This window comes from Manacus candei, unplaced genomic scaffold (genome assembly GCF_025592945.1).
Source record: "Manacus candei isolate 608988 ecotype Guabito, Panama unplaced genomic scaffold, ASM2559294v1 h1tg000002l, whole genome shotgun sequence".
Lineage (NCBI taxonomy): Eukaryota > Metazoa > Chordata > Aves > Passeriformes > Pipridae > Manacus > Manacus candei.
Genome location: NW_026138050.1, coordinates 1,098,151 through 1,125,334, shown reverse-complemented (window position 1 = coordinate 1,125,334; position 27,184 = coordinate 1,098,151). Strand labels below are relative to the sequence as shown.

At 65.4% G+C, this 27,184-nt stretch overlaps 1 protein-coding gene across 1 annotated transcript in view; it reads right to left on the bottom strand.

The window, feature by feature from the left end:
- The window catches only part of CASKIN1 (CASK interacting protein 1), a 30,400-nt gene extending 5,333 nt beyond the window's left edge, over window positions 1-25,067 (bottom strand). The window contains exons 1-16 of the mRNA XM_051798969.1: window positions 24,870-25,067; window positions 11,165-11,216; window positions 8,803-8,900; window positions 8,544-8,689; window positions 8,361-8,456; window positions 7,949-8,079; window positions 7,771-7,879; window positions 7,379-7,487; window positions 7,174-7,268; window positions 6,986-7,103; window positions 3,408-3,515; window positions 3,146-3,264; window positions 2,202-2,289; window positions 738-835; window positions 516-626; window positions 343-444 (exon numbers count right to left, since the gene is read on the bottom strand). Coding sequence (XP_051654929.1) covers window positions 343-444; window positions 516-626; window positions 738-835; window positions 2,202-2,289; window positions 3,146-3,264; window positions 3,408-3,515; window positions 6,986-7,103; window positions 7,174-7,268; window positions 7,379-7,487; window positions 7,771-7,879; window positions 7,949-8,079; window positions 8,361-8,456; window positions 8,544-8,689; window positions 8,803-8,900; window positions 11,165-11,216; window positions 24,870-24,963 — 1,674 coding nt within the window. The 5' untranslated portion in view covers window positions 24,964-25,067. The remainder of the gene's footprint in view (window positions 1-342; window positions 445-515; window positions 627-737; window positions 836-2,201; window positions 2,290-3,145; window positions 3,265-3,407; window positions 3,516-6,985; window positions 7,104-7,173; window positions 7,269-7,378; window positions 7,488-7,770; window positions 7,880-7,948; window positions 8,080-8,360; window positions 8,457-8,543; window positions 8,690-8,802; window positions 8,901-11,164; window positions 11,217-24,869) is intronic.
- Between the last annotated feature and the right edge of the window lie 2,117 nt (window positions 25,068-27,184).

Here is a 27,184-nt window from a genome sequence, read left to right as displayed (position 1 = left end):
TGTGCCCCACAAGCACCCAGGGCCATGCCCAGCCCTGTTCCCATGGGAAGCCCCTTGCTGTGTCCAGCCCCATTCCCATGGGGAGCCCCTCACTGCGCGCAGATGATGGGGCAGGAGGGGTGTCAGGAGACACCACAGTGTCACATCCACGTGGTGACAGCTGGCACCAGCCTGACAGTCCCTGCAGAGCTGTGGGGAGGGACATGAGCAGCTCCAGGATGTGTGCATCATCCGGCAGCAGTGAGCCAGCTCCCACCCTCATCCCCCTGTGCCACCCCCTCCCTGGAGGGGATTAATTGTCCTGGATGTGGCTTCAGCCCCACGGCCCCACGCAGCCCTCACCGGTTTGTACTCCGGCAGCCACTCGGGGATGCTGAGGTTGTTGATCTCGGACGCGATCTTCTTCCTGTGCCCCGGCTTGGTGACGCCGATGGCCGTGAGGTCCTGGGGCAGAGAGGGGGGTCAGTGCCGCCCTGATCCAGCCCTGCCTCCCTCCCACGGCCCTGCGGCCTCACCTCCGGCGTCATCCGGCTGATGGTGGTGATGTCGTAGCCGGCGTTGATGAAGTTGGGCGCGTAGAGCTGCAGCTGGAACTTGCAGAGCCACTGGTACACGGCCTCCGAGCTCTGGGGTGAGAGGGACAGGTGGATCGAGGCAGCTCCGGGGACAGGGACCCATCAGCCCTGCCCGTGTCCCCACCACGTGCTCCCCACAGCACCCCAGTGCTTCCCACTCACCTTCCCCTCTGACGGTGGCTCCATTTTCTTCAGCTGGGGCTCGGCAGGGGGCTGGGGGGCGTACGGGGAGCTGGCCACGCTCTGCGACCGCGACGAACCTGCCGGAGGGGCAGCGGTCAGCGGGGGGGCTCCCACCCCTGGGGCCCGGCCACGCGGAGGGGGGAGCCGAGCCCCCGCTCCGGGTGGGATGTCATGGCACAGCCCCCAGCCTGGCAGGGCCAGGGCAGGCACAGGAGAGCGACACCTGCCCCGGCACAGCAGCCCGGAGCACCCTGGGGTGCCCTGGACAGGAGGTCTGCTCCTCTGGGATGGGTGGGTGAGCCCCCAGCCCGGTCGAGGGGCTGCTGTGCCCTCCATCCAGCCCTGGGCAGCAGGTCCCAGCCAGACCTCTCCTTCAGAGCAGGTGTTCCTGGCTGCCCCTCTCCCCCAGGCAGCGGCCAGAGGGGTCCCACTGCCCAAAACCCTCCGGCCCTGCTCCTCCAGCCACGTCACCAACCAGGCAGGCTGGCACGAGCTACTCACCACTCAGGACACCCACACAGGCACCTCATGGTACCACCCTCCAGCTGGGGGTGATGGGGGCTGCCCCGACATTTCTGCCTCATATTTCTGATCGGGATGAGCAAGAGCAGACCCTTCCCCCCACCAGTGACTGCATCCTCCGTGTGTGTGTGTGTGAGTGTGAGTGTGTGTGTGTGTGTGTGCATCCCCCTGCTCTGTGTGTGAGTGTGTGTGTGTGTGTGTGTGTGTGTGGTGTGTGTTTGAGTGTGTGTTCGTACATCCTCCTTGTGTGTGCATCCTTCGGGCATCTGCCTCCCACTCGCGTGGGCATCCTCCTCCCATGTGCATCCCTCTGCCATGTGCATCTCCCTCACGTCTGCATCCCACTTGTGTCTCCATCGATCCAGCATGTTTTTCCCCCTCCCTGGCAACGTCTGCACCCCCCTCCCTGCCTGTGCACCCCCCTCCATGTGTGCATCCCCTCTCCGAGTGCGCATCCCCCTCCCCGGGTTCCTCTCCCTGCTGCCTGTCCCTCTCCACAGCTCACACATCCCCCCGCGCACACCCCCACGTGTGCATCCCCCTCCCCAGGCATGTGCCACCCCTGCGCCGTGGCCACCCCCGCGCCGTGGCCATGCTCCCCGCAGCCCCCCAGACGGCGGTGGCGGGGGGGACCCCGGCTCGGGCTCCGGCGGGGCTGGCGGGGGGCCAGGGAAGGGAAGGGGCCGGGGAGCAGCGGTGCCCCCCCTGCCCGCCCACGCCGCCCCCCGCCCCCCACGGGCCCCCACTAACCGAGGCAGGAGAAGGCCTGGCAGCAGCCGAAAGGCGACAGAGTCATTTTTTACCCACACGTTTTTCTTCTGGCGATGGGTGCCGTGGCAATAAAAAAAAAGACAAATCCCTGGATCCACGGCACGGCCAGGGCTCCTCCTGCTCCGGCAGCCGGGCGGCCGCAGCACGCACCTGCGGGGATGTCCTGCGCCTTGGCCGGCCCATCGCCCACGGCAGACTCTTGCGCAGAAGCCTTCTGGGAAAGGACCGTTGCCAGCAGCTGAAAAACACCCCGGGAAGGGGGGAGAGCAAGGCAGGAGTGAGGCGGCGGCGGGGGCCGGGGGCGCGGGGGGCGCGGGTGCCGTGGGTGCCGTGGGTGCTGCGGGTGCCGCCAGCCCGGGCAAGGGTGGGCAAGGGAGGGTTGCGGCAGATTTCGGCTGCAGCGGGGAGAGATGGAGCCGCGGGAGCAGCAGATGGTGCTTTCCCGGCAGCAGGAGCCCACGGCACCGCAGCACCACAGCACCCCAAATCCAGCCTGGCACATGCCCAGCCCAGGCTGCTGGTGCAGGCTGCGGGGTCCTCCGTGCCCACGAAACAGAGCCCCCCTGGCTGGCAGCGCGGTGCGGACGGGGGCACGTGGGCATGGCGCAGGAGGGATGCCAGGGGAGGTGGGCTGTGCCACAGCCCGGGCACGGGACAGGCCGGGGGCAGAGCACAGGCGGTGCGGGGAGGGGGCTGTGTGCCGTCGGTGCGTGCCGGGGGCAGCAGCGCAGCGGGCGGTGGGCGCTGTGCCGTGCGGGGCTGGGTCCGGGGGCAGTGCGCGGTGCCGGCGGCAGCAGCGTGGGCAGCGCAGCGCAGTGCGGAGGCCCCTGCGAGTGGCGGCAGAGGCGCGGCAGCTCCGGGTGGACCTGTGGAATGTCGTGCCGGGGGCTGAGCCCAGGCCCGGGCAGCAGTGAGGGGCCAGGTGGAGGGAACACGCTGGTGACCACAGCGCGGCTGGTGGCCCGCTGGGCACCGATGGGACTGCACAACACCCGCTCAGGCATCAATACCAGCCGAGGTCATGGGCAGCAAACTGCCAGGACCAGAGCCGAGTGCCACAGCAGCTGGCACGGCCCCCTCAGGGCTTGCCTTACCTTGACGCCTTCGGAGCCGGCGTGCAGGGCGTGTGCCCCGCTGCCCGCACTCTGCCCGCTCCCCGAGCTGCGGGCAGAGGCCACGCTGCCCGTGCTGCCCAGGCTGCTGCGGTCACCACCTGCAGAGAGAGGAAGGGCTGTCAGGGCGCTGAGCCCCACGGTCAGGGGACGCTGTGGTGTGGCCATGCCCCACCAGAGCCCCCGCCACGTCCTGGCATGTGCTCCCCGGGGACAGGGAGGGTCCCGGCCGCGCTCGCCGTACCTGCAAAGGGTTTCCGCAGCACCCAGATCTCCTCGGCGGGGGCTGGCGCGGCCGATCCGCCCTGCGACGGCGAGAGGTGGGACGGGCTCATGTCGGCCCCGCGAGACCCTTGGTGGCAGAGCAGAGAGAGGGCCATCAGGTGCGTGGCTCAGCACTCGGCTCGCACTGGGGTGGGCACAGGGCGGAGGACCCGCCACCCCGGGCCTGGTGTTGCTCCACGCAGGGAGAACCCCACAGGCAAGGTGTGGGGACCCCGGCTGCGGCCGTGCCCAAGGGCACCAGAGCTGTCCCCCTGGCTGCTCCCCTCCCAAGCAGCTGGCACAGGATGACAATGACCAGCCCTGGGATACCATCCTGCAGGACATCCCCTCCCTGCTGTCAGCCAGGGACATGTGGTGGGGTGTCCCAGTGCCGCAGCTGAACCCGGGCAGGGGACGATGACAGTGTTGTCCCTGCACAGAGCAGGATGGGGGGCATGACTTGGTGCGGGGAGCAAAGGAAGCTGGGCAAACTCAAGCAGTAAACCCCAGGAACACACAGGGGACACAGCAGTGGGTAAGAGGATCCGATCCTCCTGGCAAGGCACAGTTTGAAGGTTACCCATGGCCATGGCTCCTCACCCTCTATGCTGCCCACCTCTGCCAGGTCCCACTCGCACCAGGCACACCCATCTCTGAGCCCAGGGGTTAAAACAGCACCAGATGACATGGACAACAGCCCTACGAGGCCAGTGCTGCTGCAGCCCCACCATAGCTTAGCCAGCCCACTGCTAGCCACAGGGCATTGCCACCCCACCACTGACCACGGGGCATTGCTACTCTGCCAGCCGTGGGACACTGTCACCCCCCTGCCACCCCACTGCCACCCAGGCCGGTTCTGTTCACAGAGCCCTCACCCCGTCAGCGCCAAGCATAGCAGGGGATGGTTGGTACAGGGGGATAAAGTCACTGAAGGAGCAACAGGGGGAACAAACGTCCACAACAAACTGGGTTGGGACATCCCTGAGCTGCACATGCCATGGTCACACCAAGAGGAGCCTGGGCAGGCGTGTGGCTCCGTGTGACCCCACAGGGAGAGAAAGCCCCGGGGAGAAGATGTGCTGCCCTGTCCCCACTGCGAGCACGTCACCCAGTGCTCCCCAACACGACCTCCTGTGCCGCTGCCACCAGGGAACATGCAAAGACCCTGACCCCAGCCAGCTGGGGCAGCCCTGTGGGCACGGCAGGGGCTGCACCCCTGCAATCCCCCTGCTCCAGGGCGCTCCCAACACGTAGATCCACAGCATCCGTCCCCTGCCTGTGCCACAGGGATGGTCCCCAGGGTTTCGCTGGGCTCTGCCAGTGCTGGGCCAGCCCCAGGAGCATTCCCTGGGAAAGCCCCCCAGTGCCGCAGCCCCTTCCCACTCCAAGTGTGCAGTCCCAACCCAGCCAGAGCTGGGAATCGAACACCCTGCAGGGATGCTGAGGCAGGCAGAGGGTGCCTGTGCCCGTGGCTCCCGTCTGGGCACTGTGCTGCCAGCCCTGCCCCTGGCACAGAGCTGGGAGTGTGGGTTGGGGTCTCCATGCACCCCGACAGGAGTGCAGGGGCCATGGGCAGAGCACGGGGATGCCGGGGCGGGGGGGTGGGATGTGCCGGCAGCGGAGCTGTGGGACATAAGGTGTGACAGCGGCGCTGGCGCGGGCGTGAGGGCAGGGGGACGATGGCATGCGCGTGCCACGTGTGTGCACCCACTGCACCCACTGCACCCATGCACACGCACACGCATGCACACGCTGCATGCACACACGTGCACACGCCTGTGCACACCCGCGTGCAAACCCCCCGGCCGGGAGGGAGAGGCCGAGCAGAGAGAAAAGACTCGACACACGCTTCAAAGAAAAAGAAAGAAAAATCCATGGAGAGCACGAAGCGAGCGGTGAACTACCTTGTCCATAATGCGGCTCGTCGGCACTGCTAGGGGAGAGCCTGTGATAGCCAAAGGAACTGAAAAGAGTCTGATGGGAATGTGGTGGTGGAGGTGGAGGTGGAGGCAGGGAATGGAACGGATGGGACGAGGCGTCACCGTTTAGCACAGCAGCCCCGTAAGCCGGGAGCGGGATCTTTTGGAAGTGTTGGGGGATTGTTACAGTCTCCCATGAACCTGATAATAAAACATAACAAGAGACAAAATGAAAAGAATCAAAATAATAGAGACACGCTCAGTGCCGCCAGGAAAAAAAAAAAAAGGAAAGAAAAGAAAATAAAAGAAAGGGGGAAAAAAAGCAGCAAATCAAAAAAGCAACCAAAGGGACGTGGAGAAGCCAGAACTGAGATCCAACCGATCCAGAGCCGAGCCGAGGAGCAGCAGCAGGAGCTCAGCACACGCCCAGCCCGGTGCAGGGTACGGGCACATCCCGTGGATTCAACACAGACACTGGGACAGCCCCACGCATGGGGCAGTGTGGGGGCTCGTGGGGGTCCTGTTCCCCATGGAGGCATCTCGGGGGAGCAGGGCTGCAGGCACGGCTGGGCCAGAGGTTGCAGTGCTGGCACCCCCATGCCCAGCTGGCTGAGCCCTGGCTCAGCACTCGCTCCCAGCTCTGCCAGCCCTGCAGCCAATGGGGTGGCAATGGAACCCCACAGCCTGGCTAACGCTGCTGGGGGGTCAGCCACAGCCCAAGAGCCACGGACCACAGCCCAGGAGCCATGGACTGCAGCCCAGATCGCATTCCAGGAGCCACGGACCACATGCCATGGCACCGGCACGTGACCCACACCAGGAGGGTGGCTCTGTCCCTGCCTGTCCAGTGCCCGGCACCTCCACAGCTGGTGTGGAGTGCCCGGCAGCCAGTGGGTACTCATGCCACCATTCCCTTGAGATCTTGTTCAAGTGCCACCATTTCCTGCCTGTGTCCCCACAACGTGGCTGCCCCCAAGGTCCACACGCCCGAGAGGGGATGAGATGGTTGATATAGGGCCTTTCAAAGCCTGCTACGATGCTCCTGGCAATGGGCACAGCCATGGGCCATCCCAAGGGGGCCATGCACCCCACCAGGAGCCTAAAGGGATGGGGATGGAATGGGGACAGGAACAGGCAGCACTGAGCAGAGGAGCAGGGTCCGACTCCTGGGATGGCCCCTGGTTGGGGAGAAGGTCTCCATGGAGCAGCATTAGGTCCCTGGCACTGGTGCCCAGCCCCCTGTGCAGACCCCAAGCACCAGGTTCTGTGACCCCACTGCTGCACTGGCCCCCCAAAACCACAGTGATGCCCCCAGTCTCCTCATGCACCAAGCTCCCAGCACCACAAGTAATACCTCCCCCTGAGGGCAGCCTGGGGCTGCCCCATGAACACCCTGGGGCTGCCAGCACCGACGCCCACAGGCACCAGGTGGGCACTGGCCCCACCTGCACAACAGGGACATTGACCCTGCACACTCAAAGGCACCGTCCCCATGCACATGGCAGGGACACAGACCCCACATGCACAGCGGGGCATCGCCTGGGTTTGTTGGCACTGCTGCACCCCCCAAACACCCCAGTCCCCACCAGACCAACACGGGGCTCCCCGGGGCTGGGGGCAGGTGGGGGGAATTATTTGCCTGTTCGTTTGCTTATGGCCTCGACGAGGCTGGAGGGGAAGTATCCCACGCGGTCGTTGCCGGTGCGGTTGTCGTGGATGCAGCCCTTCCAGCGCCCGTCCGCGTGCTGCTCCAGCACCTGCGGGCAGGGGCCGGGTCAGGGGCTGGCGCCAACCCCGGGGTGTCCCGGCCCCCCCCGCCGCACTCACGGTGATGACGTCCCCGGCCTTCACGTTGAGGCTGGTCAGGTCGTAATTGTTGCAATAGTCCTTGACGGCCCGGACCTGCAGAGCGGCGGAGGCGTCTGCGGGACAGAGCGGGAGCATCACCCCCTGCCCACCCCGCAGGGATTGGCACCCCCAGCCCAGCGCCCCCCACACCAGCACGGCCTTCATGTGCCCCCCAACCCCCTACCCCGCAGCATCTGCTTGATCTCCTTGCTGGCCTGGCTGGTGGTGAACTGGTTGACGATATCCAGAGCTGTCTGGTTGTAGGTGTTCCTGACGTGGGCGTTGATCCCGCTCTGCAACGGCACCGAGAGGGATTGGGAGGAGGCTGCCCCTGTCCTGCCACCCCCTTGGACCCCGTGGTCCACCAGGAGACCAGCAGCTGAAGGGCACAGCTCACTGCCTTGGTGTCCCCCCGCCCCAGGACCTTCACTGCCTTGGTGTATCCCTTCCAGGACCCTCATCCCCACTCCCTGGTGAAGTTGCACAAGCTGCTCTGAGCCCCCAGTTGCAGGGTCGCCTTCTTCCTGCAGTCCCTGGCTGGGTAGGGGGTGTCTGGGGGTGCCGGGGGGTCCTTACATCCAGCAGCAGCCGCACCACGTCCGTCTTGCCGCAGAGAGCAGCCTCGTGCAGCGCCGTGCCTGCCTTGGTCTGCCGGTTGATGTCGATGCCAGCCTGCAGCAGGAGCCTGCAGGGGGCAGGGGGTCAGCAGGGCACAGGGGGGCACCGGCGCTGCCCCTCCACCCACAGCACCCACCGGATGATGTCGATGTGGCCGTTCTTGGCGGCGAGGTGCAGGGGGCTGGTGCCGTTGGGGTCGGTGGTGTCCCCCGGTTTGGGCTCCAGCAGCGCCGCGCACATGTTGCTGTTCAGGAGCAGTTGGACCACCTGGCTCAGCAAACACAGACGGAGCAGGGCTGCAAGGGCGGCTCGGCCGCCCCCCGGGGCTGTGGGTGGCCCCCTGGCCCTCCCGATGCCCCCGGCCCCCCCTGCCCTCTCGCCAGTGGCAGGAGATCCCCTGCAGTGGTGGCACCGTAGGTCCCCAGTGCTGGCCACCTCTGGGGCTGCCCTGTGCTTCCCCCTCGGCTGTTTAGCACCCCCAGGGACCTTGCTGTGCTCCGTCCTGTTCCAGTCCTCCTCTGGGGGGTCCCAGCCCTTCAAGGACTTACCCCGACCCTGCCAAATTCGCACGCCAGGTCCAAGGGCGTCTTCCCCGAGTTGTCCATGATGCAGGGGTTGGACTGGTGCTGCAGGAGCATCTCCGACTGCAGAGGAGCGAGACCCCGACTCGGTGAGGGCAGGGGACAGGGGTGGCACCATCTCCCCCCTGCCACCCCCGTGCCCTGCTGTACCACGTCGTAGTGCCCGTGCTGTGCCGCCAGGTGCAGGGGGATCTGGCCCTCATCCGATGGGATGTTCACGGAGGAACCTGCCTTCAGCACCATTTTCATGGGCTCCTTCTTGCCCTGCCAGGCCGCATAGTGCAGGGGCCGCATGCCTGCAGGGGCAGGAGGGGCACACCGTGAGCCCCTCAGTGTGGCAACACACCAGGGCAGAGCCCACAGAGGGGCACGGGTTGGGGGGGCATTGCCAGGACACCCGGGGACTCACCTTTGTTGTCCTTGATGTCCACGGCAGCCTGTGCCTCCAGCAGCAGCGAGATGAGCTCCGTGTTGCCGTTGAGCGCCGCATGGTGCAGGGCCGAGAACCTGGGGACCAGGGTGGAGTCAGGGTCCCAAGTCCACATGCCCTCCACCTGGCAGCATGGCCTCGAGCCTACACCCAGCTCCCTGAGGATGATGAGACCCCACAGGGCTGAAGGTGGTGGGCAGGGCAGGCACAGGGGTGTCCCATGGAGGGTGACAGTGCCAGAGAGCCCACTCCCCACTGACCCACTTCCCCCAGCCTGGCCCCGGCAGCACGGCCACGAGCACAGATGGCAGTGGTGCCCTTGTCGGGCGCTGAGCCTGGCAGTGGGGCGGGGAAAGGCCCTGGCGCTTACCCTGCTCTGCTCTTGCAGCGCCCGGCCCCAAGGCTCACGCCTGGGAAGCAGGCCAGGAGCTGACCTACTTGCTGCTCCTGGCGGTGGCATCCTCCCTGAGGCTGGGCTGGCACCCACCACCCCACTGCTCTGGGCCCTGGTCATGCACAGCACCCCCATCACATCCTCAGGGCCACCCCGGTGTCACCAGAGCATGGGAATGGGCTGTGGACCCCAGTGGGGCCCCCGGGGCTGCCCAGTGCCCGAGAGGTGGGGGGTGGGGTAACAATTCCTCTGTCCCCAGGCCCCCAGCTGAGGGGGACACATCCCCGTGAGGAACATGTTCTGGCCACCACGATCCCCACGGAGCTGCCGCCCGCGATCCCCGGCGGGGAGCGGCGATGTGAGCAGACAGCTTGCACAGGAGGCCGATCCCCAACGTCTGCCTGGGAAATGTCAACATTTTCCGCTCCAGCGCCCTGCTCAAATCCGCTCAAGATGGTGCAAATCGCAGCCCTCCCCGGGGCTGCCTCGGGGGCTTCCCCCGGGCACTGCACGGCCCAGCCGGCCACGTCTCCACACGGAGGGCACCGTCCCCGGGGCAGGCACACGGACAGCAGCACGGTGCCTGCCCACGGTGCCTGCCCACGGTGCCCGCCAGCCAGGAATCAGCCAGCACAGCAGGGATGGGGAAACCAAGGCACGGGGCTGGCTGAGCCCATGCCAGCGGCAGGGCAGAGCACACACAGGCTGCAACCTGGGTCTGCTCTGTGTCTTCCCTGGGGAATCCTTCCCAGGAGCAGCGCTGGAGGCTGGTGGCTGCTGCCCTGTTGCTCCTGCAGCCCCAAGCCATCCAGGATCCATAGGCAGGATATGAGCAGCCCACGAGCAGGGCCCTGCCTGCAGCTCCCTCTGCCAGCACTGCGGAGCACGAGGTGGCCCGTGGGGTGATGCCCCCCTTGCCCTGCCCACGTCGTACCCACCCGCCCCACTGCTGCCCCATGCTGTGCACACCCATGGCACACACGGACACGCTCCCGTGGCCACGCCTGCTCGGCTGCACACGCTCTGCCTGCGTGTGCCCGCACACACGTGCACACGGGCACGGCCGATGCACTGGCAGGTACCAGGGGATGCCGCTGCGACTGCCCCAGTGACGAGGATGAGGACGGACCCCGGTGCTGTGGCTGCATGTTCCCCAGGGCATGGCCTCCCATTCCTGATCCCACCCGACCCCTCTGCTCACTGCCATTTCCATGGCCACAGCAGAGCCATCCCCGGGGACCAAGTGGCATCGTCCTGCTGGCCCACTCAAGGGGTGGGATCGCAGGGCGAGGGGAGCCCGAGGACACAGGGGCAGCCGCTGCCCAGCCCCACAAGCATCACTCCCATCGCAGCCCCTCCTGCGCGGGGCCCCGGCTGCCTCCCTGTGCCGGCGGCCTCATGGCCTCATTAGCGTGATTAGCGGGACGTGAGCCTGCGGTCCCTTCCCGCTGCTCCCGCCCGCTGGATGCCGGCTGCGGAGCGCCGGTGGCACAGCCGGCGGGGTCACGGCTCGCCCACCCGGCACCCTGCAGGGCTGATCCCTGCACAGCGCCCACAGGGCCCCAAAGGGCTGGGAAAGGGGTGGTGAGATGTGGGGCATGGCCATTCCTCCACCCTTCAGCCCTCACCTCCTGCCTCCTCTGGGGCCCGTGGCAGCTCTGTGCCAGCCACCGGCTCTGGGTGCAGGCAGGGCTCGGCCACGTGGGCTAACAGGGCTGAGAGCCCCAGGACCAGACCCATCAGCTCGGCTGCATCGCTCAGAGAGCCTGGCATTCCTGCACAGACCAGGCTCCCACGGCACGCTCACGCCTGCTCATGGCACCCCACAGCACACCCCCCGTTTTTGTGCACCCCACAGAATACCCCCCGTTTTTGTGCACCCCACAGCACACCCCCTATTTTGTGCACCCCACAGCACACACATCCGGCCACAAGGCTCCCACTCACCCGTCGGTGTCTTGGAAGTTGACGTTGACTTTCTTTGCCGATCCAAGGAGCTCTGGGAGGGAGGGAAGGGGACAGCATGTTAGAGGAGGTGGCCAGGGCAGGAGCACATCAGGGAGGTGGCAGCTCCAGGTCTCCCTCCCTACCAAGGTTGGGGCTCCCTGCAGCTCCACAGGTGCTGTGTGAGGCTTGCCCGATGCTGCAGGCAGGTGAAGGCAGGAGGGCTCAGGGGGGAGGTCCTCTCTCAAGGTGGGGCCCCTCCTGGCACCAGGTTCTCCCCATTCACCTGGTTTGCCTGGGGTTCCCTCCCAGGCTGCTTCACATGCCTGGGGCTCCAGCGTGGCCCCGTGAGGCTCACACTGGGCTGCTTTGGCAGAGCAGGGAGCTCAGCACCCTCCCCTGCACCCCAGCACGGCCCCTGCCCTGCAGCCCCCGCCCGGCACTGCCCACCCCACACTTCCCTGCGTGGGAAATTAAACCCCGTCGGGGCAATCCAATTAGCAGCACGAGGAAGGATGGAGCCAGATTTACATAAGATTTACCCGAAAAATGCCACTCAGGCTTTCCAGTGAGCTGCTCTTCCCCCAGCGGGAGCCAGAGCAGGAGGAGGAGGAGGAGGGTGGGTGCAGCCTGGCAGAGCCCTGGGCTGGGGGCCCACACAGCAGCCCCTGTGTCCCCCACAGCGAGATGGCACCGGCACAGCCATAAGTCTGTGGGAGATGACCCAGAGGTGGCATGGCCTGGCCAGGAGAAGGGGCAGCCAAAGTCACTCACCCTGCCATCCTCATCCCCTGAATCCTCACTTCAGAAGCTCAGCTGGAAGCATGCCAGGAACCAGTATGCCAGGGACAAGCTCTCGTTAGGAGAAGCCAACTGGAAGGGGCTACTTCAGGCAGGGAAGAGGGATATGGGGCCAAAGACATGCTCCCTGTGCACCACAGCCATGGCCTTGCTCATGCTCCCTGTACCGTGTTCCCTTGTCAGCATCCCTGTGAGATACTGAATTACTGGGCACATGGATAAACAGGGCAGCAGCAGGAAGGGTGGCTGTGTCCAGCCCTGATCCTCAAGCCTGGGGAGTGGTGCTGGGCTGAGCCAGCCCTGCCTGTGCCACATAGTGCATGTGGTCCCAGGAGCGGCTGGGACGGTGGCAGAGGTTTCTCCCTGCCCACGCTCCCTCCCTCCCTCTCTCCCTCCGTGACTGCCCAGCAGTCTGAGCTGCAGGACATTTGCTAACGCTGAGACAGCCCAGTGTGACAGGCAAGAGCTGCCGGGGATGGGCTCCATAAGCCACAGTGACCAGCCTCCGGCCCCTGGGTGCCCAGGCTCTCCTCCTGGCATGCAGTGCCACGGGGTGGCTGTAGGATGAGAAGGGGCACTGTGGGGTCCCCAGGGCGCAGGGAGGGATGGGGACATGACTGCTTCTCCTGGGTGTGAAGAGGGATGGGCACTGCAAGGTCCCCAGGATGTGGGGAGGGAAGGGGCCACTGCAGGGTCTCAAGGTGCAAGGAGGGACAGGGGCACCAAGGGGTACCCAGAATGCAGGGAGGGATGAGGGTATATGGGGTGCCCAGGGTGCACAGAGGACAGGGACACCACGTGGTCCCCAGGGCACAGGGAGGGACAGGGGCATTGCAGGGTCCTGAGTGCAGGAAGGGACAGGAACACCACAGAAGCCCCAAATGCCACCCCTGCCCCAGCATCCCCATGCTCCCCTGGCAAGAATCGGACATTACTGGTGGGCAGAGCTGCCCCAACGCTGGGACTGATGGCAGTGGCCGGGGTCGAGCGGGTCCCCACCAGCCCCGAGCTGCCGCCAGCCTCCCCAACAAAGGTGCCATTCAGCTCCGGTGGAGAGGAGCCCAGCGCCGCTTCCGCTGCCTCCCCACGCCAAGAACCGGCTCCCAGGAGAAGGGGGCCGGGCTGCCCCCCAGGGATGCGAAGGGCCAGCGGACAAAGGGAGCCGGTGGGCGCAGGAGCGGCACCGTGCCCGGCCCTGGCTCCGATCTCCAGCCCCGAAACGGGCCCCGCTCCGGCTAATCGGTCCTTGCAGATGGACGGACGGATGTCAGCAGGTCTGCGGTGCCTGGCCTTTCCCACGGGTTGATCCCAGCAAGGGGCTGGGACGGGGCAGTGCCCAGGGATCGGGGTGGCAGGTGCGGCAGTGATGCCTTTGGCGATCCCCAGGCACGTGTGCCACCCCGGCATCACCCAAACCACCGGCACTCCAACACACCATAGCGGCAAATTTTTCCTCCCTGCACCTGCAGGAGAGGCTGCGGCTGCCAAAATCTGTTTAGCACTTCCATCACTGCCCGTGCCAAGTGCTTAGTCAGTGACTTCCAGCCATGCAGTGGTTTGACTTTCCTTAAAGCTCTGGAAGTGGCCGCCAGCATGCTGAAGGCAGCTGGAGCATGGAGCCCAGCTGGGGTCTCAGAATAACCCCAGTTCCCAGAGCAGGGGAGCAGGATGGGGACCTGACACATCACCAGACCAATGGTGGGATTTGCAGCCTGTCGGAGGGCAGCAAGAACTGTGAGAGCTCATTAATGGCTGGGAAGCACAAGGAAAAACTCTTCCACTAACGAGGGAGAGAGAAGGGACCTGAGCACTTCTAATTAAAAATACCAGCTACAAAAGGAGACAGGCACAGCAGGGAGGAAAGCAGGGCTCCTGCACAGCCAATGCTGCCAGTGGGCACCCAGCGTGTTCCTGGCTGTCCCCTCTGCTGAGACCACCCCTGCTGAGGGGTGTCGGGGACCACCGAGCACCTGTAACCACCATCCTGCCCTCTCCACGCACAAGCAGATGCCATCAGGCAGGTGTTGTGGGAGGGGTGGCTCTTTGCTCTTTGCTCTGACCTCCTGAGGCCCCCCACCATCCCTGGGACACCACAATGTCCCCTCTTGGCTCCCCACAGGCTGCTCAGGTGATGGCCCTGTCATGTGGGAGCACAGGGCTCCCCTTCCTTCTCCTGGCACGGCTCCTCAAAGCTCTCGGAGCACCTTGCACCCCAGCAGCATCCCAGGGCAGGACCACATCGCTGGCCCCATGAAAGGGGGAAGCACGGGATCCATCCAGCGCGCTCCAGCACCTCCGGATGTGGCTGCAGCCGGCGGCTCCTGCGTGCACCGGGAGCCGCAGCGTCTGCCATCGACACCAGCTATAAACAGCGTCTGCCAGAGTAAACACCGCCGCGGGGAGCAGCCCTGCCACTACTCCCAGAAATGCCTCCACTTAAACACAGGGAGCTCAGGAGCTCAGTGCACGCTTGCATTCAGGCTGGCGCTCCGCGTGCTGCGAGCTCCTGGCCGGGCCCGGCCTCCCCTGCCACGCGCCGGCCCCGCAGCGGCCACGGGCACCGCGACGGGCCACGCACGAGCCACCCGCACGTGCAGGGCCGGGCACGCATGGGGGAGCAGCACTGCCCGACCCCAGGGCCCAGCCGTGCACCACCCTGGCTCCTCACACTGGGCCTGGCAGCTGCTCCAGGCACCCTGGTGCACGCCGGGGGGAGATCCCCTGCCCAGCCACAGCTCTGGGCATCCCGGTGCACGGCCACAGGGAGACCCCCACACCCAACTGCTGCACCAGGCATCCCAGTACATGCCGTGGGGAGACCCCTGGACCCAATCACTTCTCCAGGTATCCCAGCATGGAGACTCCTGTGCCCAGCTGTTGCTCCAGGCACCCCAGTGTATGCCCTGATGAGACTGTGACCAACCACAGCTCCGGGCACCCCAATACCTGTTGATGGCAGAATCCCATTCCCAGCTGCTCCAGCCCCATCCCTGCACACGTCTGAGGCCATGGCCCCCCACAATGGGACTCCTCGGTGCCTGGGGGGGACTCTTCTCCTTCCCAGCACCCCTTCACGTGCTCACACACCAGCCCCTGTGTCTGCAGCCAGCGCAGCGCCAGCAGCGATCGATGCCCGGCCGGGGCTGGGGGCCCCTGGCCAAGCCCCCACTGACGAAGCACATCCTCACCCAGCTCCCCTCGGCAGGGAGCAGGGAGCAGGGAGCAGGGAGCAGGCGGCTGCTCCAAGCAGATGGCTCCAGGCTCTGCTAAATCAACATCTCCTTAATGAGGGGAAAGCATGGCTGCCCCCCTCAGCATGGCGGCAGCGGATGAGCCAGGAGAACCCCCCCCAAATGCTCCTCTCCATCCCTTCCATCATCCCTCTGCAGTGATCCCCCTCCCCTCCAACCCCAGCCGTGCTGTAACCCACTCTCCAGCCGACGTGGGCAGCTGGACCCCTGCGTGTGCCCTCCCGCAAACACAACAGGACCCCCAGGACCCCACAGGCAGTGAATATCCACAGGGAAGACATTCAAGGCAAGCGCCTGTTTCAGAGACAGGGGGAGGATCCTGCAGCGGCATCGCTGGGATCTGCCGGATAAAGGAAGCATCCAAAATAGCTGCTCTTAATTATATCCCTGCTGACGAGCGCCACGCAAACAACGGGGCTGCACGAGGAGCCCTGGCATGGGTGGGTCTGATTCCCCATGGCAGCATGTGACAGTGTGGGGACCCCACCGAATGGGCACAGCACCCCTGGCTGGGTCTAGTGATGATGGTGACATCAGGGAGCTGGTCCTGACAGGGAAAAGCTTGTACTCCTGCAGCCAAGGTCGTGTCAGGCGCTGAGGCCGGCACGATGCTCAGATGCTAATGAAGCCGTTATCATCTTCCGATCGATTTGGACTGTATAAATAATGCACCGCTGTACAGGAAAAGGGATTGCCTGGGGCTGAGAGGTAGCTGGGATGGGATGGAGCCATTGCAGAGCAGTACACAACACAGTTGGATAGCTACTGCCCACCACAGCTGGACACATACCACTCACCGTAGCTGGACACCCCAGTGCCCATCACAGCTGGACAACAAGAGTTCATCAGTACTGGACACCCCAGTGCCCATCACAGCAGGATAACAACTGTCCATCAGTACTGGACACCCCAGTGCCCATCACAGCCGGACAACAACTGTCCATCAGTACTGGACACCCCAGTGCCCATCACAGCAGGATAACAACTGTCCATCACATCTGGACATCGCTGTGCACACCCACAGCTGGGTGCCCTGCTGCCCATCACCAGCCATTCCCCAAATCCCAAGGCACTCCTGGGGGACGCTGGCCCTGTGCCCAGCACACCTGCGGACACTCTGGATGCCCAGCCCTTGCGAAGCCTTCTCCAGGGAGTGGAGAAATCTGCACTGGAGGCTGGCTGGGCTCTGGCAGCCTGAGTCATGGCAGCACAGGGCTGTCCCCTGGGGCCGCAGGAAGCAGCTTAAATGCAGCTTTCAAGAGGCAGCGGGGACTCCACTGTGATGCTTTTATTTTTACAAAAAAGGAAACTTTTTGATCCCAAGGGAGGGTGAGGGGCTGCCCTTGAGGGCTGCCAGGGCAGGCGGGGACAGGGTACACGGGTGTACCCAGGACAGAACCAAACCACTGGGGCTGGAGTGGGTCAGGGGACCCAGCACTCCACGGTGCACCAGCAGCTACTGTGAGGGTCCCTGTTCTCCCTGTATTCCCAAGATGTATCCTCACCCAACCTTTGCTGTGTGGTGCCACAGAGCCTGTCCAAGCCACGCTGCACCAGCCGGATTCCCTTGGGGCAGCCCCATCCCCCCATCCCCCCGAGTACCACACAAAGCCACGGGCTCTGCTGAGCAGTGGCTGCCGGTGACTCGGCCCTGTGCACCCAGGGATGCGGGGAAGAGGCAGAAGGAACGGGTAGGTGTGTGGGCAGCGCAGGGATGCGCTGGCTCTGCCCCACAGGTGGGACACGAGGTGTTGTGCTCAGCTCCATGGGACCAGCGCCGAGCGTCCCACCTGCCCGTCGTGCCCGGTGCCAGCTGCACGCCCACCCTCGTCTGTGCAGAAATGCGTGTTGGTGTCGCTGCCAGGGAGCCCTAATTGCCAGCCTGTGGCAAACAGGTAATTTTCAGTAATCACCCTGGCTGGAAGCAGTCACTGCTGCCATGGCAAGGCTGGCATGGAAGGGACGGGACATGGTTGCTCAGGGCCACTGTCACCTGTGTCTGCCCATCCATCCATCCCAGCATGTCCGGCACCGCACCCCTGTGGGACATGGGAGCAGAGACCATCCTGCCCTGCCTCATCCTCATCCTCCCTATCTCCTCCCCATCCTTGTCCCCTCTGCAGCATCAGGGATCCCTGGGAGGACCAACGCTGGCCTCGCTGGCTGCAGGGAGGGATCAGGAGCTTTGAGCATCTCAAAGCATCATTAACTAACACACAGTCTTCATCATTGGCCTCCCATGAACCCAGTGCGGTCCAACGGCGCTGGGGATTGGCAGGAGCTCCTGGTATACACAGATCATGTGCACACGTGTGCACATGTGTGTGTATGTGCAGGCAGCCCAGATGCATCAGAGGCACCAGGCGCTGCCGCAGCACCAGCTCTGAGCTCCCATCCGCGCGTCGGCAAAACAGGCCCGAGGGTCTATTTTAGAGCCGTCGTTTGTCCTCGTGCACGGAACAGCCTGGCTCCACGCACGCGGGAGCACCGTGCCCACCCTCTGCACCACGGCGCTGTGCCCGGGCCCCCCGCGGGCAGGACGGGCACGGCCACGGCAGCCCTGCAGGGCTGGCAGCTCGGTGGTGCCGCGGTCTCTGCCGGGGCGGGTGGGCAGCGCGGGGATGTGGGGCCAGGCGGTGCCGTGCATCATCCGGGAGCACCGGGAGCGCGGCCAGAGGCCTCACACCGCTCCCAGCGGGCCGGCAGCGCTGCAGGGGAGGCGCAGGGCTCTCAGCACCTGTCCCACTGTCCCCAGTGTCCCCCAGAAGGGGGCTGGCAGGGGCAGCGCAGGGCCGGCCGAGACAGACGCTGGAGCGGAGCTGCTGCGGAGCCGCAGGGCTGCGAGGAGCGTGCCTGCCGTAAACAGCCCAGCTGCAATGCAGGAGCCGGGCAGCCGCGCTTTGTCTGATCCAGCGGCTCCGGCGGCCGCGGACCGACAACCTGCGGGGGCCTCCCGAGGAGGCGGCGCGGAGCCGGGCTCCGGCAGCCACATCTGGAAGGGATCAGCCGGCTGCCGCCGCCGCGGGCCGGCCGTCCCGGCGCCAGCCCCACGCCAGGCCGGGGAGAGGCAGGGCCGAGGCGAGCAGCGGAGGCGGCCGCGGGCACACGGACGCGCGGGGCAGGGGCACACGGGCACGGGGCAGGGGCACACGGACACGGGGCAGGGGCGCACGGGCACGGGGCAGGGGCACACGGACACGGGGCAGGGGCGCACGGGCACGGGGCGCACACGCGTGCACGGAGGCACACGGCGCACGGATGCAGAGGGGCCGATGCGTGCACATGGATGCACACATTCACACGGGCACATGCGTGCACATGGATCCACGGGAGAACGCGGATGCAGCGGGGCACACGCAGGCGCACTGGCAGAGCACCTGGCTGCCGGTGCTCAGAGAAGCAGAGCCCGGCTGTGCCTGTGGTGGCTGCGGGCACCATCTCCAGCCAGTTCTGTCTCCAGCTGACACAGGCCGTGGCAGGGCACAGCGCTGGGGGCCCGTGTCCCACTGCACCCTGGGGCACCCTGGCCCCACTGCTGCCTCCATCTGCTCGGTGCTCTCCAGGCGACCAGCAGTGACCTTGGTGGGGAGACCCAAGGAGACCCAGGCAGAGCTGGCACTCCCAGCCAGACGCTCTCCCACGCCCTCCCGGCACCGTGCTTCCCCACCGGATGGCTTGTGCCGGCACTGGAACCTATCCATCACCGGAGCGGTCCCGGCAGCACGGGGCTGTCAGGCCGAGCTGAGGCCAGCACTGCATCCCAGCTTCCCATTTCTCAGGCTGATTGCTCCTGTCGCTGCGGAGCCCAGCGTTAAACACCTCATTTTCTGCTCCCGTATTGAGTTGGAAAATACTATTAACATTTCATTAGAGCTTAAAGATCCTTCTCAGCCTGGCACAAGGAGCCGGGTCACCGGCGGCATCGCTCCTGCACCAGGTGGGCTGCACTGGCCACGTTCCTCTGGGGAGAGGGGAACCAGGAGGGCGAGTCCCACGTGCCCCAGCTGCGGGACAGGATGGTAACCCAGGGCAGAGGTGACATCAGCACTGCACACCGGCTTGATAACCTCCCTGGCATGGCCCATCCTCACAGCACACTTGGCTGTGGATGGCACACAAAGTGGTGACAGCAACAGTGTCCATGCAGGCCCTCCTGAGTTTTGCTTCCCAATGCCTCTCCCTTGCCCATAGGAGCCTGACAATAACAGCACCTGTCATTAAATATCAGCAAATTTGTTCTCCAACACTCTCCCAGTGGTGCCTGAGCACCACTCCCAGCACACACCACCCTCTCAGTGGCATCAGAACAGAAGAGAGCACCATGGCAAACACAGCCTCAGGCATCAGCCAGAGCTGGGCATTCCCCTCCACTGCTCACCCTGCCAGCAATGCCACAGCTCCTGCCTGCCATGTGCCTGAGGAATACATTCCCTGAGGACTCACCACTGCTTTGGAACACCCAGTGCCCTGGCACAGCACCACGGAGCCGCCATCCATGGGCATTGCTGCTGTGGCTGGTGCAGGCACAGGGGGAATGGGAAGGGGCTGGGGGCACCCAGGCAGACCAAGATGGGAAGGGGACTGATTGCAGCCATTCCCAGCAGCTGGGAAGGGGATGGAAGAGTTAAAGGGAGTGCAGAGCAGAGGACAGAAGCCAGACGCCAGCCTGGCTACTGGAAACCACGATGGGCTGGCACTGATGGGGATGGCTGCAGAGAAGGGCTGGGGGCACCCACAGCACCCAGCCCTGCTCACTGCCAGCACCATTACCCCTGGGTGGAGCCTGGCCCTGCCACGTCCCCCACAGCAGCACCCCACAGTGCACGGGCAGCAAGGGGCACCACAGCACCGGCAGGAAGGTCCTGGTGCGGGGAAGAGCCGGAGCCGGCGGCCGTGGGAGAGCCCCAGCACGAGGGGCCACCCGCTGCTGGCAAAGGGCTGCTTGGTGTCAAGCCAGGTGAATTTGGGACTGCTGAGAGAAAATCCAGGCCAGTAAGGAAGCTGGGAACAGAGCTGCTGGCCTGCAACTCTGCTGCTCCTCGGTGGCTGTGGCCAACAGTCCTGGGTACCCTGCAGCATTCCTGGTGGGCAGGGACCCGGCAGCCAGCATGGACATGGGGGCTCTGCTGGGGGCGGGTGGCAGAGGATGGTTTGCACCCACAACTTAGCCCAGCCACAGAGAGAGGCAAGAAATGTAAAATAAGGAGAAGTCACCCCAGGCTGAGCAATAGTGCCCCTCTGGAAGGAAACTTGGCACGCTCCAGCCCGCATCCGCCTGCCAAGTCCTGCTGGGAGCAAAGCTTCACACGTGGGCTGGAAACCCCAAGAAGTTTATGAGGGACCCGCTGACACGTGGATGAGCACGGCAGCAGCCGGAGCTGCTCGGCCCTGACTCGGGAACCTGCCTGCCAGCGGTGCTCAGAGCACAGCCCCGTGCCTGGGACACGGCTGGGAGGCACCAGCATCACCCCATGCTGGCATCACCCCCATCCCAGCCCATCCCCTTGGCATTCCACCCCTTAATCCGTGCCAAGGGGATCGGGGGAGGCACAGGAGCAGCTCCTGGCCATGGGACGGGGGGTGCATGGGGGCCCAGCATCCTTTTGGCCAAGCTGCCACAGGATCTGGTCCTACAGCCCCTTCCTCTCAACTCCAGACATCCTGCCCAGCACCGATGGCTCCAGAGGCTGGCAGCATCCAGGGGCTCTGGCACATGGGTGAGCACTGTCTGCTCCCCTCTACCCGGGCTTCTCTGTCAGCAAGGAGGGTCTGCCCAGTGCCTGTGACCAGGGAGTGGCGGTGGAGGGTCATCGGGGTGGCTTCCTCCCAGGAAAGGCTCCTGCTCTCCCAGAGAGCTGAGGGGGAACTGGGCAGCTCCAGTGGCTGCCGGCCACACACGCCCTGGGCACTGCACCACAATTGGATTTGCAGCTGCCCTGCCTTTTACTGCATAGAAATTGAATTGTAAAATGTCAAAGACATTTCCTAACTGCGCCATATTAGCCCGGTTTTATTAAATACTGTTATCAGAGGAGATTATTAATGCAATCAAATGCAGGCAAGAAAACCCAGAATTAACTGGCCATCGTGCAAGAGGACGCACTGGAGGGCAGGAGGCAGCTGGTTGAGGCCCTGCCCAGAAGCCCATGTTCCCAAGGGGTCTGGCTCTGCTTCCCGCTCTCCCTGAATCCTGGAGTGCTGGAGAAGCAATGATCCCACTCAGCCACTGCAGCTCCACTCACATCCCGGGATGTCTCACCATGGGACAGCAGCACCCGGAGGGTGATGAGCCTGGGAGTTTTTGCTGAGCTTTGAGGTCCCTGCCCAAGCAGGCCAGGACCTGCTCCTGGCACATGGCAGCAGGGCCAGGGCTGGCTGGGCTAAGTCCTGAAATGCCAGCAGTGCTGCCAGGATGCGGAGCCCTGCACAGGTGGCAGCGAGGGAATGGGTACCCAGAGAGTTGCCCGGGCTGGAGCACAGCACCCTGGGCAGTGAGACCAGCCTGGGCTGGGTCACCCCGGCATGGCAGGGCACAAGGGGTGCAGAGCTCCATGCCCAGATCCCAATCCCAGCCAGTCAGCCTGGCTTGCTCATCCCCGTGCGTCCCAGAGCGAGGTACCCAGAGCTCCAACAGCACATGAGGACACGAGTCCTGACGGCAGCCTGGGGGACCAGGATGGCCCTGAGGACCAAGCATGGAGTGGGCAGCACATCCCTGCAGGACACAGCCCTGTGTTCCGCCTGCACAGCCAGCCCCTGACACACCGGATGCTTATCCTGGCACCACAGGGCCACGTGCTGGGACATCTCCTTGGCCACATGAGGCTGCCACGTGTGGAAGTGCTTTACAAAGCCCCCCAGCCCAGTGGGAGGAGAAGCCAGGACAGAGGATCCAACCCTCGGCTTGAGGTCCCTCACACGGCCCTGGCAGCACCACACAGAGGCCATTTCCAAACAGGATGAGCCGCTGGCAGCACCGGCCCCACAGGGAAGGAACCAGCTCGCTCCAACCCTCCATGGCCGAGGAGCCGTGGATCCCCTGCACGGCACAGCACGGCTCATCTCCCACTGCCCGAAGCCCTGGGTGCCCAGGACAGGGATGGCACAGTGGGCATGGGTGCTTCTGGAGACACCCCAGGGCCACATCCCATCCCATTCCATCCCATCCCATCCCACGGTTCTGGAGCCAAGGGGAAAACGCCAAGTCACTACAATTCTTCGAGGTAGCACCGGGAAGGAGGGGACAGGGAGGGAAACAGTTTGCTGCCAAATCCCTGCATCTGATTTGCGCAACTTTCAGACAACCTCATCAATTATGGATGCCCGGGAAGCAGGCGCGCTGCGCGCTGCGGCCGGCCCGGGCCCCGGCCCCGCACTCCACACACCACACCGGGCCCCATGTCGCCATGGCAACCCGCGCTAATTCACGCAAGGATTTTTAAAATCTCATTTATTAAACCCCACATGAATAGGATATTATCCAGATAACAGAGCTAAGTTACAAATCTTCCTGGTGCCGCACAGCGCGGGGAGCACCACAGGCATGTGTGGGACTGGAACTTGGAGGGGACACGGGGCCGCCACGGCATGGGGACAGCCCTGCTCAGTGCTGTCCCTCTCCTCATACTGCTCCTCCAGCCTCACTGCCACGGTCAGAGGTGCTCATGCACCCCAGGCTGGGAGCACAGCACCTGTGACACACGTGTGGCACCCTCTGCCAGGCAAGAGAGCTGGATCCAGGGGAAATGGCACCAGAGCAGCCCAGCACTGGCACTGGAGGGCTCAACAGAGCTGGAGATGGACAGCCCAGCCAGGGAATGGGGCAAGCATCCAGGCCTACAGTGGGAATCTGCCCAACACCAGGCTCAGCCTCACTGGGTGTCCCTTGTCCCTACCCTGCGATCCTGACATGGGGAGCACCACTGGCCCCCCGTGGCCAATCCACCTGGCACCTGGAGGGCTCAGCAGTGGGAGATGCAGCAGAGCACTGGGAAGGAGAGGGATGCAGGAGGAGGCAGTGGCACTCTGGCACCTCTGGCTGTTGCCAGCAGGGACTGGAGAGGGGTGTGTGGGGGACAGTGCTGTGCACAGGCCAAGTGTTGTCCCCATCCCCACGTGTCACTCCGAGAGGCCACTGCAGTGGCAGCACCTGGAGCAGGTTAGAATGAAGGGGACTCTGAGCTGGGACTCTTCTTGTCCTGTACATTCCCTCAGCAATGATAGCAATGATGGCACTGGGCCCTGGGGAACACCATGTCAGGCCTGCACAGCACCAGGACATGGGGGGATACCATGTTGGCCCTGCATGGCACAAGGAAACACACACTGGCCCCAAGTGGTACTATGGACATGGTGGATGCCACGCTAGAGCAGGGACATGGGGGATGCCACACCAGAGCAGGGACATGGGGGATGCCTGCCCAGCACCAGGGGACAGGGGACACCACGCTGGCCCTGCTTGGCCAGGAACACCCCTGCATGACCAGGGATGGGAGACACTACACCAGCCTTGCACAGTTCCAGGAAAACAGCATTTGGGGAGCGCTTGGCCCTGGAGGGAGGGACACTGGGTGCAACCATGAAGGGGCTGTGTGTCCAGCGACCCAATGCCACAGGAGGTCCCTGTCCATACCCAGGGACAGCAGTCCCCAGCCCCCCCAGTTCATCCCATGCACCAGGCCTGAAACCTGCGGCTGCATCAGCACCATGAATTATTCACTCCGGGGCGGAACGCCTCGACAGAGCAGTTATATCCTACAGCGAGTAGATACTCACAGAGCTACACACACGTAGAGCCGGAGACACACACGTACAGCCACACGCACGCCCCTGCAGCCTCACACCTGGCCACGCACACTCGGTGCACACGGGGAGCCGTGCACAGCCAGCCGCAGGGACGCACCGGGAGATACCCGCGGAGCGACATCCAAACACCCCCACACCGAGAGGCACCAACAGCCCAGCCAAACACACAGATGCCAGGGTACACACCGCCACGCAAACACCCCACGCACCCAAACACAGCCGCACACGCACCCGCGGCAGCGCGGACACACGCAGAGGTGTGCGGGCGCTGAGCCCCGGGGCTCACACGCGCGGGCCGGGCACACTCGCTCCACGCACACGCAGATGTGCCCGGCGCCGCCCGGCCGCAGCCCCTGCCCAGGCCAAACATCCCGGGGGCGCCGGGCCCGGCTCCTGGGGGTCGGGAGTTGGTCCCGGCCGCGGGGCAAGGGCAGCCCGACTGGGAACCCGCCGCACCGGGAGCTACCCCGGGACCGGCGGGGCGACCCTGTGCAGCGCCCAGCACCCGCGCAGCGCCCGGGGATGTTCCGAGCCCCGCCGGGATGCTCAGATCCCCACCGGGCAGCCCTCTCCCCGCCCCTCCCGGGGCGCCACCGGGGGTCCCCGGCACGTCCACGGCCCCCGCCCGCCTGCGACGCGCCGCAACCAGGGGAGGGCCGGGGATGCTCCGGGGCCGGAGATGCTCCGGGGCGGGCAGGGCGGCAACGCGGTCGGGCCCCGGGAGCAGCGCTGGGATGCGGCCCCGAGCCGCCGCGCCTGCTGTTGCGACGCCGGTGTCCGTGTGTGTCCCCCCCAGGGTCCCCCTCCCGCCGCCGCCCCCGGCCCGGCCCCGCCGCCGCCGCCGCACTCACTGGCTTTGCCGGGCTTGGGCCTCTGCAGCAGCTTCTGCACGGCCGCGATGTCCTCCGCCTTCACCGCCTGCACCAGCTCCTGGTCCTTGCCCATGGCTGCGCCGCGCCGGGGCTGCCGGCTGCGGGCTCACGGCCCGAGCATCCTCCGCGGCGCGGCGCGGCGAGGGGCGGGGGGCGGCTCGGGGCGACTCGGCACGGCTCGGCTCGGCACGGTGCGGCCCCCCCGCCCAGCCCGCCCGCTCCGGAGGCGGGGGCGGGGGCGGCGGCGGCGGCGGGCGCCCGGGGCGGGGCGCGGCGGGACGGGGGGGGCCACACCGGGAGGGCGGGGGGCAGCGCGGGAGGGGAGGAAGAGGAGGAGGAGGACGAGGAGGAGGGGGCGGGGGCCTCCCGGTGCTGCGGGCGGAGCGCGGGATCCCCCTCCCCGGTGCCGGGGCCCGGGGGACGCCCCGGTGGGAGCCGCCGCCGCCGCCGCCGCGCAGCCGTGGCGTGTAACGAGCTGGCGGGTCTCGGCGGGCGGAGGGGAGGGGGGAACACGGCTGCTCGGGGCCTCTTCCTCCTCGAGGAGGACCTGAGGAGGGTCCGGCAGACCCCCACCCGGGGCACCCCGTGCTCCCCAGTCCCTCTCCAGGGTGCCCTTTGCCGATCTCCGTTTCGCCTGGACATCGCAGGCACCGGCCGGCAGCCTGCGGTGCCGGTAACGGACCCGGGCAGGAGCAACTGTTCCATTTCTGTAAATAAAGCCCTCATTACCGCGTCATTTTCCACTTTTGTTGACACAGTGGCCGGTGACATTCGTCCCTTTCACTTTTAAGGCTGGAATGACAGAGACATTCCAGGTGTGGAGCGTTCCCGGAATGAGGACGCTGAGGAACGCGATGGGAAATAGGGCCAGTGATGGACAAGTCATTAATGTCCCCACAGTGCCCTCAGGGCAGAGCACGGTCATCACCCACGCAAAATCAGCCCAAATTTCTCCCCTCCCGGACGAGTAACCGGATAAAAGCCTTGTGGAGTGCCGGTTCCAGCAAAGCGACGTTGAGGCAATTGAGCCAGAAGGCTGGTAGCCAGCTGGCCACCGCAGCGCTGGGCACTGATGGGTGCAGTGCACTGGTGTATGCGGTGCACGGCCGTGTGCGGTGCAGGGGGACGGGCGGCTGCAGCCCCGTGTGTGTGCCCGTGGCAAAGGGAAAGATGGAGGAGGGAACTAAGATCATTCCTGATGCCCCCCTGCCTGCCTCGTGCTGGCCCATACCCCTGAGCTGGAGCCCAAGGATGCCTCCACAGCCCCCAACTCCCTGTGCAGCCCCCAGCTCCCTCTGTAGCCCCTGGGTCCCTCCCAGTCCCCACCTCCAGGCTGACCCCGCCTCGGGATCGGCGGGGTCGTCTCCTCTCCCCACCCCCACTTTCCAATCCAGGACATTTGGGTTGCCAGCACGGAACGCCGTCTAATCTGCCCTCTAATCCCGCAGCCGGCCGCACGGGCCCTGAGCCGCCGCGGGGCTCCCCGGGCTGGGGGCTGGGGCCGGGGCTCCGCACGCGCCCGGGGGCCCTGCCGGGTCAGGGGCTTCCTTCACATCTGCCACCACCTGATAACAAACGAGGCTCCTCAACAAAGGTCCCTTTGTGCCCCACAGCTCCCTCCTGCTGGGCTCCCACACCCAGTCACCCAACACAGGCACGGGACGGGGCAGCCCCTGCCCCGGTGGCCTCAGCGGGCACTGGGAGCTCTGTGACCGGGACACGACGCGGGGCTCTGTGGGGCCAGTGGGGTGCACCAACGCTGTCCCTCCTCCCTGGCTGTGCCAGGCTTTGCAGGAGGAGCTCCAGCCTCGCGTTCCTGCGGCTCCCTCGGGCTCTTGCCAAGTCGGGTTGGTCTTTGCAGAGCAGAAGAATGTGCAGTGAAATGTCCCTGTTCCTGCCTCGCACACGCCGAGAGAAACCAGCGCCCGGAACGGGCAGAGCCGCAGGCACGGGGGGGTTTGGGGTGGGCACCGCAGGGAACAGGCACGTGGAAACCCGACTGTGGGAGCCAGAGGCACCACCGGCAGCAGGAGGGCTCATCCCACGCAGAGATCCCCACGCATCCCCCCCCAGCTGCCTTTCCGATGGGAATGGAGTGCACTGAGGCCCCTGCCTGGGTGCAGGAGGCAGCAGGGGTCTGGGAACACATGGGGCCCTGGGTCCTGGATTAATGGAGAGGAGGGAAGAGATGAAGGCAGGGTTTGAAGGATGGCTTTGCTCAGGACACTCACCTCCCTCCCAACGACCAGGGATTCATGGTGGCTGAAAGCTGACACAGGGGTGGGGAGTGGGTG